At 35.8% G+C, this 10,842-nt stretch overlaps 1 protein-coding gene across 1 annotated transcript in view; it reads left to right on the top strand.

Annotated features, from left to right (window-relative positions):
* The window catches only part of CSMD1 (CUB and Sushi multiple domains 1), a 2,584,888-nt gene that overhangs the window by 1,975,037 nt on the left and 599,009 nt on the right, over window positions 1-10,842 (top strand). The window contains exon 25 of the mRNA XM_006895025.1: window positions 3,215-3,417. Within this exon, the coding sequence (XP_006895087.1) occupies window positions 3,215-3,417 (203 nt within the window). The remainder of the gene's footprint in view (window positions 1-3,214; window positions 3,418-10,842) is intronic.

Raw genomic sequence — 10,842 nt, 5'->3', positions numbered from 1 at the left:
CAGGATAGAGCAGGGTTTAGGGCTGTTGTGCATAGGGTCGCTATGTGTCGGAAATGACTCGACGGCACATAACAACAACAACAACAAAATGTCTTATAATGTTGAATTAAAAAAAAACACCTTTAAAAATGATAGAAATGCATACATGTAAAACTTATCCTTCTTAGTACTTGGAGAGGGATATAATGCTTAGATGGGTGGAGGGACAGAGCAGGGGGGGAAAGACAGTGGATGAGATGGATTGACACAGTAACTGGCGAAATGGAGGTAGGTGTATTTGAGACAGCAAGACTGGCTCAGAAGAGGGTAAAGTTTAGAGCTATTGTATGTAGGGGTTGCTGTGAGTCACAGATGACTTGACAGCACATAACAACAACAACAACAACAACAAACACATAATTGGAGATTCCTGGTAGCAAAGTGTGGTTTGAATCCACAAGCTGCCCCAGGGGAAACAAATCAATAGTCTTCTCCCACAAAGATTTATGGCTTTACAACCTGGTAGAGAATAGCCTGTTTTCTTGATAAGAATCTACTTGATAACAGTGAGTTTACTCTGGCTTTTATCATGTAATTATTGTCAAACACAAAATGACACCATTTATTTTTGTGCATATGATAAGTCTAAGTATAGACATATTGGTATTGTTAAGTGCTACTGAGTCCTAGACAACTCAGGAAAGAACTGAACATCTTCAAGTTCATATAGTTTCTGGAGGCAAGCTATTTCAGAAGTGGATGCCATTCCTGCTTCTGAGCTTGTTTAAAGCAGTAAGCTTACTCCTCATGGGTAAACATCATCACATTTGACAAGTCATTGTCACAGTGTTTAGCATCAGAGCGTTACCTCTCTACAGCGAATGGACAGACTAGATGAAATAATAATATAAATGGAAATAATACATAGTACTTTCAGTATATACTACAGCTCTTCACTACCTTCAACTCATAGCTAACTCATAGCTGACCCTACATCATTGATATTCCAAGGTTGTCATCTACAAGGGGAGCGATTGTCCATCTTTCTCCTGATACGGAGTTAGCAGGGCAATTCCCTGTGGATTACATGACCCATGTGATTGCGTCTTTCATATTGTATTACTACCACTGCTCAATATGTAGGGTGAGAAGATAAATTGATTAGCAGAGTTTTAAGGAAGTACTACTATATTTGTAAGTGCTGCTTTTTTTTTTTAAAAAAAAGAGCGATAAAAAAGCAAATCATGCCTTAATATTGACAGGTAAATGTCCACTAGATTCTATACTTTCCCTTATCAAAAAGATTTGTAAGTACTTTTAAATTAATTCATTTGCTCATTCACTGTGAAATCCAACACACACACACACACATATATATATATATATATATACACACACATATATATAATGATATAGATATTACCTTGCATAAGTACTATGCCAAGTAAAAAAATGGGATTTATATAATTTTCTTTATATCATCCACTGTAATTTCATCTCCTTTACATTTGATGTACAGTAAGCTGTTCATGAAAAACTCAACACTTTCAGGCATTACTGACTTCTGTTGGCATTTTTATTTAACATTTTTATCTACTGGAATTGCCATAGATAGGATGACATATTTGCCTTTGCTTCTAAATGTGAACTTCCTCAGACATAGAGATTTTTAAATTGCTCTGGGTAATATCTGCAAATCTAATTGATGTGTTTAAAAATGTTATGAAGAAGATGGTTTATATAATGCATTTCTCCTTGTGTGTTGGTATTTCAAATAATTTTTTCTGAAAATAAAATTTATAGAAAAATGCATCAAATCAAATCATTCAGAGAGAGACAGAAAAATAGGCTTGTGATATAAAACTCATCATCTTTGCAAATAATTTTTCCTGCTATGGATACTTCCACCTAGTGGGCCATTTTAGCAATAACACTGTCGTAGATATTTTTAAAAATCTATCTTGAACTCTTCTAAGTGGTATAGCACTGGTCTGTCTATTTACTGTACAGAGATAACTCGTGGTTACTGTGATGCTAAACAGAGTGACACTGATGTGACAAATGAAGAAGTGGCATCAACTTCCAAAATAGCTTGCCTACTGAAAACTATGAACTTGGAGAAACGATGAAAGTTTTACAAATGTTTAGGTCTTCCATTCTTAGGGTCATTATTAGTTGTCTATGACTCAAAGGCACTTAACAACAACAACACAACTTGAACTCTGCCTGAGCAGTGTCAGAGGGTGAAACCAGGCTTCTCCCTGGAGGCAAGGATTTTGAGGTTTTGTCTGAAATGCTTGAGGCATGTTGCAAGGAGGGACCAGTCCTTGGAGAGGGACATTATTCTTAAAGGGTGTAGGGTGTAGGTACAATGCGATAGAGAAAGACCCTGGATGAGATAGATTGACTCAGTGACTGGGGAAATAAAAAGAGGTGTGTCAGAAACAGAAACGCTGACTAAGGATAGAGCACAGGGCTGTTGTGTATAGGGGTCACTATGAGTCGCAAGCACCTCAAAGACACATAACAACAATAGCACAACAACCAACAATATCAAACTTGTCTTTGCTTAGTGCACTCTAGAAAGCTTAGTATCTAGAAATTGTAAAAAGATATAAAAGTTATGAGTTGTTTTACTTTAAATAAGTTACTCATCATAAATTACTCATATAACTTAACTAGTGATGTCTGTTTAGGTGACACATTTTGCTATATTCTAATTTGCACAAGGTAATTTCTATAACCCTTGTTATTGTCATGCTGATTTGACAAATAGGCACAATTTGGTGAGGCTTTATAAAAATTAAATGAGCTGAAATACATTAAAAATATGCCTTTGGCAGGTATTCAATAAGCAGATGGTAGTATTATAAGTGGGGCACTGGTGGCTCAGTGGCATATTTTTTATTATGTAGGAGGCCAACTTCAATTCTCTGTCAATTTCTGTCGGTGAAGGGACAGCCATATGTGACTCTCTTTGGAGATTTGCACGTTGCTATAATACTAAACAGGTTCCAGCAGAGCTTGCAGAGTAAGATGGACTAGGTGATGTCCTTCTAAAAATCAGACAGTGAACAAGCAATGCATTACTCTGTCATCAAGACCAGGGATAGTGTCGGATGGGGCAGAATTTTATACCGTTGTTGCTGCACTCACCATGAGTTGCAGGCCAAACTTAGCACTAACAACTATTTTTATAACTAATTAATAGGTAACTTATATTTTCTTTCCCCAGCCTCCATTTCATTGTTTTTGACACTGAGATGGCTCATGATATCCTCAAGGTCTGGGATGGTCCGGTAGATAGCAACATCTTGCTAAAGGAGTGGAGTGGCTCAGCTTTACCTGAAGACATCCATAGCACCTTCAACTCTCTCACGCTGCAATTTGACAGTGATTTTTTCATCAGCAAGTCAGGCTTCTCCATTCAGTTCTCAAGTAAGTGGAAAACTTTGTTTCTTATCAACATTAGTATAAAATTTGACTATTCACATGGAGTTGTTCCCATAAGAACACAATAGGATAAAATTCATAGGCTGTAATTTGTGCTGAGTATAATCTGAAACTTTAGGAGTGTGTTACTGAAAGAACATATTCTCTTCTAAAATCTTTGTTATCAGAGAGTGATAGGAAATACACATATATATTCATAAAAATATTACTTTTAAAGGGCTAAATTAGTTAGTAATTATATAAACTTGGGTCCATGACAGATGTGAGGCTCTATATGACTGTAAAGTGTGTTTTTGGTTTTTGCTCCAAGACATCAACCCTAGGAACCTTAATTATCCTAGTTTTATTCTTTGTGTGATAGAATCTTGCTGTTGCCTGTTGGTTAATCATACTTGTTTAGATTCCCAACTTTAAAATTCCCTGCTAAGAAGTGCCCTGAATTCCATGCCCCACCTCCCCATTAGAGCTAAGATTTCAACTAGGTAATGTAGAAAAGCAATCCCTGCTGAATTACTACTAGGAAATCACATTTACACATTTGAAGCATTATCTCCTGAAGGTGGTACTCATTTTCTGTCTTAGCCCTTTTTGATTAAGAGTTTCCTAAGTATAGGAGAGTGTACATGTTTTGTGACAGTTCAACCTTTCAGTATCCTTCAAATTGCACTACGTAGAGGTGTCATTTAATTTGGTAGCACACAGGGTCAATCATGGTCATAAAACAAGTGGAATTTGCACATAAATACATCCAGAGTCAATTTCTCTCTTGGCAGGTCACTGGTGAGCTATATTTAGGATTTACATAAGAAAATTAACTTAGACCAATTTAATGCTTTAAAAGGTTTCTAATAAAATTGAGATTTGAATCTGCACAATTTCTTAACTCTGATTTCTCTGTGGTTTGAGGCAGTAATTTGCAAATATATGTCCAACCAGCCTTGGGAAAGTTTTCTTTTATTTTAATATTATATTACTTTTGTGGGGGTCTTTTGTGAAATAGAAATATCCTTACCCATAAAAAATGGTGGTGACAAATACTGTATGAGACCATTATTGTAGAAATAAATAACTAGTAAAACATGTATGGATATCCAAGGAGGAGGGAGTAGAGGAGTAAGGATGGACGAGGGTTAATCATAGGGTCTCACAATTTGATGAGTAGAGGAAGAGGTGGGTAAAGGAAATGAGAAAGACCTGGTACAAAAAAACAATGTGTATGAACTTTGTAAGTAAACCAGTATGAAATAAAAATTGTATATAAAAAAGAATGGCTATATTTGGAGTTGGGGTGAGGTTGGGGGAGGTGCAGGGGGGATTGTGTACCAATGGGGGAGTTTTTCTTTTGCTTTTCAAGGAGAGGAGCAAACGGGGGGGTTGAGGGGTGGAGGTCGGGTGGGCGGAGAGAAGGGTGCAACAATGAATGAATGGAATTCCAAAATCTCTATAGATGTTCATTGAAATGAAAAATAAATAAATTAAAAAAAAAAAAAGAATGGTGGTGAAAACAAATGGTAAAGTTCTTTTCACTATCCTTGCTTAGAATACTAAAATGTTGGTAAGGCTATGAGGTTTTATGCATAAACTTAAGCTCAACATCAAGAAAACAAGGATTCCCACCACTGGGTCAATTGACAGCTTCATGATTAGTCTAAGAAGAGACTGTTGATAATTTCAGACTGTTTTGCTCCACAACCAACACTCCTGGCAAAAGCAGTCAGGAAATCAAAAGACCAATTGCCTTGGAAAAGTATGCTGTCAGGGACCTCTCTAGAGTACTAAAGAGTAAGGATATCAGTCTGGAGACTAAGGTGCCCCAGATCCAGGCCATGGTCTTCACACTTATGTGCTATGTGTTTGAGAGCTGAACAATAACCAAGGATGATAGAAAAAGATTGATGCCTTTGAGTTGTGATACTAGAGTATTGAATATAGCATGGACTGCCAGGAGAACAAACAGGTCTGTCCTAGAGAGAGTGAAACCAAACTGTTCCCTGAAGGCAAGGATTTAGAAGCTCCATCTCACATACTGAGGGCAGATGGCCTCTAGGGATATCATGCTTGGGAGGGTGAAGGGGCAGTTCAGGAGAGGAAGACCCTGGGTGAGATGGACTGATACAGTGACTGGTGAAATGGGTTTAAGTTTGTCTGAGATAATGAGATTGGCTCAGGATAGGTCAAGGTTCTGAGCTAATATACAAAGGGTCACTGTGAGTCACAGGCAGCTTGATGGCACATAACAAAAACAGCCCTGTCCTCCCTGTTCTCTCTGCTCCTATCCTTTTCCCTGGTCTCCCTTAAGAAGAAAAAGCTCTTGAATGTCCAGAAACAGTTTTCTTTTTCTACACTCTTTTAATATTCTCTTTCAAGCTGGACATCTTCCTATTTTGAACAAATTTATTTGAGAATCATAGATACTCTTCTTCCGTTCATATAATTAATTGGTATGGTAAAAATCTAGAAAATGATAAACCTGATATAACATAGCAAGATCTACAAAGCAGAGACTTATTTTTATTTGACTTTAAGTTTTCTAAATGTACTCATTTGAGCTATATAAAATTGTCACTTCTTTCGGCAAAAATATTAAATGTTGGAAATTTCATCTAGCTCAACATAACACTGAAATGTGATTTCCAATCTCCCACTATAAGCTAATAAATTCCCAAGTGTAATAACTACAATAAATAATATTATTTTAAGGTAAAAATATAATGCTTACTTTGAGGATGTTTGAAAATGAGTTTTCACAATATTATATTTAAATCATTGTAAACCAACACTTCCAAACTATTGAATTGGTTCTGCATAAAAGCAATCTTCACATACATAATCTTTTATACATGTACTTTTTGTTTTATATAGTCATTCATATGCATTGTATGTTATATAATTAATTATCATCTTTCTATTCATTTTACCTCATCTTTTCAAGCCCCTTTTAAACCTTTTCCATTACTCACCCACATCTACCTATTAAACTATACTGTCTCGGTTATAATCTCCCCTTACCCCTTTTATACCCCCATTTTCTTCTTTCCCTTTTGAATATTTATACACATCTTACTCAGTTATCCTGTTTTCATAGTAGGAGCCTATGTTATATTTGTCTTTATATGACTGAGATCGTTCACTCAGGATAATGCTTCCTAGTCTCTCCCACCTTACATGGTATTTTGTGAAATGATAGCTCCTTAGTGCTACATAATATTCCATTGTGTGAATATACCAAAATTTCTCTATCTTTCTTTTGTTGATAGACATTTGATCTGTTTCATTTTTTTTTTTTTTTTGCTGTTGTGAATAACGCTACAATGAACATGACTGTGAAAATGTTCCTTTGTATCTCAGTTCTGAATCCCTTGGGTTATATTTCTAGATGTGGAATAGCTGGGTCATACGACGTTTCTATGTTCAGCTTTTTGTGGAAACACCCAAACATTTTTCATAATGGTTAAACCATTTTACAATCCTACCAGCAGAGCATGAGAGATTCAATCTCTCTACATCCTCACCAACATTTATTGTTGGCTGTGTTCGTGAACTTTGTTAATACTACTAGAGTGAGATGGTATTTTTTATTTACATTTTTCTTATTACTAGTGGTTTTGAAAATTTCTTCATGTGTTCTTGGCCATCCAAATGTTCTCCTTTGTGAAGAATATTTTCATGTCTTTTGCTCGTTTTTTAATTGAGTTATCATTCTTTATATGGTGGTGGTTCTGTAGTGGTCTGTTCTGTAAACTTTTATTATGAGATTCTGATCTAAAACATCATTGAAAAATGTTGTTGTTTCCCCCCTACATCTGTGGGCTTGCTTTTCCCACTACTGGAAAAAATATGTGATGCAAACAGGGATTTGATTTTAAGAAAGTCCTGGAGTACAAATCTCCATTTGTGTGTCAGTTGTATTTATCTTGGGGTGTATTCCTAGAAGTGGAATAACTGTGTCACATGGAATTATTGTGAAAATAAAGGAATAATTAGTAAGAAATGTATAAAAGTCCAAAAGGGTAAAGGGTGGGGGTGAGGGGGACTGAGGGTAGGAAGAAAGGGATATTACCAGGTCAGGGAGTTTGGTGAGTGGAGAGAGTGGGTGAAGGAATTAGGAAAGATCCAGTAGGGACTTGAAAAGATGGTATGATAGTGGACATAGATCAATGGTGATTAATTTTATAAAGCAAAATGTATGGGAATTATCACATAAACAGAATATGCATTTAGGAATGTGTGAAACAGTGTGCATGGATGAAACAAAATGCATATTATATGCAAACTATTTTAAATTAAAAAATGGTCCCATTTGCAAATCTTATATTTTTTTTTACAGGTGGTATGATTTTGGCTATGTTTGCAAGCCTATTTATGCCATAGTCCAGGGCTTTTAATTTAGTTTCTGTTTTGTCTCTTACAATCTTTATGGTTTTCTTTTTACCCCTAGGTTTTTGATCCACTTTTAGTTGTTTTTTTGTATATGGTGTAAGATGTATATCCTGTTTCAGTTTTCTGTAGGCAGATGTCAAGTTTTGCCAGTACCATTTGTTAAAGATGCTATTATTTTTTCATTTAATGAGTTTAATTACCTTGGCAAATATCTGTTGATGGTTTTATTTCTGTTCTCTCATTTATATTCCATTGATCTGTAAGTCTGTCCTTGCTCCAATACTATGCTGTTTTAATTATTACAGTTGTGTAGTAGGTTTTAGGTCAGGAAGTTAGATGGCTCAACTTCATTTTTACTTTTATTTCTCTTTAGAAGAGCTTTGCTTATTATGAGTCTCTTTTCAAACAAAACTGGAAATTGTTCTTTAGGCAATAACTCTTAACAAGGACAGACTCATTTTACTCCTTTGGAATGACGGTGGATTAGAACCAGTTACTAACCTTTGGTTAAAACAGTCTGATTATCCTTCTATTTCTCTATTATATGAAGTTGTACTTCACATAAATTTATGGGTATTAGTGGAAAGCAGATACAAATCTCAGTCTCTCTAAGATTTGATAAGGACTTCTCTTGAAAAATCCTACTGGGTGACTTCTAGTATTCAGATAAATAATGCTTATGAACTTTGTAAGTAAACCAGTATAAAATAAAAATTTTATTGTTTTAAAGTATAGATTTGCCAAGTTTTCTGCATTTCTGAAGTGTACCACAATAATTGAACCTCATTTTTCCACCTCTTTGGCTACTCCCCCAAAAGCTTTTAATAAAATGGCTTGATTAAAAAAAAATATTGCCAAGTTTTATCAAAGAAATTTCCTGGAACCACTTTGGTCCTTATTTTAAAACTAACAATTTCATGTTTTGAACTTCAATTTACTTGTGACAAGAGGAAAAATTCTGGCCACTTGCTTATACTCATGTCTAATGTGATAGCTTCCCGATTAAAACAATCTTGGAAGCAGGAGTGGCATTCACTTCAGAAGCGTCTTGCGTCCGGAAACTACAAACGGTGCTGTTCTTTCATTCATAGGGTCCCTATCAGTCATCTATGACTCAACAGCACTTAACAACAACAACAACATCACCACAATATAATACATCTTTTTCTCCAATTATAGAATCTTTTCTTCCTCTTTGGAAAATACAGCTATAAGTCTTCGTAAGAGGTTTTGTTTTGTTTTGTTTTTTTTTTTTTTCAATACAGATATCTGCATTTCTCTACATGTACAAAAGATTATTCTTCAGGTGAAAGGGTTTGGTTGTTTTTTTTTGTTTGTTTGTTTTTTTAGGCAATATGGTGTAAGAAACTTTAAAAATTGCTTTTCTAGACATTATGTTAGCCACCATTGGGAGTTAGGATGTGGTTTCCAGCAGCCTTAACTATGGACACACAATTCTGCAAATCATTAGCTATGGAACCAATATAAGAGAGCACTTTCTACACTGTAAAAAAGCAGTGGTGATGGAGGTAGAGAAAATGAAGAAACTATGGCACTGTTGTGAAGAGACTATGGAAGAGTATAACCAGAGGAAGCCTGGAGATAAAGGCCACAGTTAAGGTTTTGCTTGCTGGATGATTGAAGGGAGAGCCGGCTTGATAATGCTCTGAGAGAAAGTTTTCTGGATGATTGAGGAAACCAGAGGCTTCTTGCATTTGTGTTGCTGAAGTGAATCTGGATTGTCACTAATTGAGAAATTGTGATTTTTTAATCTCATTCAGGACTACTGAATAAAGCCTGGACTTGAATTTTGTAATACTCTTCCACTCTCTAACTTTTTTCCCCTAATAAACACTATCACTGTGAATTGAGTCTGTGAGTCAAGCTGCATCAAACATTGAACCAGTGATTCCTAGAAAAAGGTACAGGAGCATGTGGGGTAGTATGTCTCACCATCTAGCTATCTGTATGGTATGATGGGTGACTGAAGTTGGAAAAAAGAAAGAGGATCGGTAGTCAGGAAACACGGACTTGGTGACAGAAATGTGACTGAGACAGAATGATAGAATTATTACAATCAATAATACATTTATTGCAAATACCTTTTATAAGAGACATAAATTGTAACTATACACATGGACTTCACTTGAGAGTCTAACAGGAGATCAGATTGATTATACACATGGGAAAAAGCTCAATATCAGCTGTAAAAATTAGGCCAGGTGGCAATTGTAAATCACATCAGAAACTACTCATATGCAAGTTCAAACCGAAGCTAAAGAAAATCAAATCAAGTCCACAAGAACCAAATTTTGACCTTGATTCTATCCGTCCTGAATTTAAAGCCCATCTCAGGAAAAGGTTTGGGGCCTTGAATACTAATGAGCAAAGACCAGATTAGCTGTGGGAGGATATCAAGAATATTATACATAAATAATGCAAACTATCATTACAAAGATGGAGGAAGTAGGAAACACTAAAATGGATGTCAGATGAGACTGACACTACAGTTCTGAAAAATGCGAAGGAGCTGACCAGAAAATTTCAAAGGGCTGCTTGGGAAGACAAAGTAAAATATTATAAGGTAATGTGCAAAGAGCTGGAGTTGGAAAATCAAAAGTGATGAATGTGTTCAGCATTTCTTAAGCGGAAGGCACAGAAGAACATATTCAAGCCCTGAGGTGTAATACTTAAGGATGATAAGGGCAGAATGAAGAATGACCAAGGAAGCATCAAAAGATGATGGAAGGAGTACACATAGTCACTATACCAGATAGAATTGGCTAACACAAAAGAATTTCATGACACATCATATGATCAAGAGCCTATGGTGATGAAGGACAAAGTTCAAGCTGCTCTGAAGAAATTGGCAAAAAACCAGGATCCCAGGAATTGATAGTATTCCAAATAACATATTTCAGCAAACAGATACTGGTCTGGATGTGGCACCAGGTTTTGCCAAAAAGTCTAAAGGACAACAAACTGGCCAACTGATTAGAAGATACCAAAAACCATTAGAACAGCACATCA

The sequence above is a fragment of the Elephantulus edwardii genome, unplaced genomic scaffold (assembly GCF_000299155.1).
Source record: "Elephantulus edwardii isolate Elephantulus edwardi_28Jun2011 unplaced genomic scaffold, EleEdw1.0 scaffold00154, whole genome shotgun sequence".
In the NCBI taxonomy this organism is placed as follows: domain Eukaryota; kingdom Metazoa; phylum Chordata; class Mammalia; order Macroscelidea; family Macroscelididae; genus Elephantulus; species Elephantulus edwardii.
This window is presented reverse-complemented; position numbering and strand designations above follow the sequence as displayed.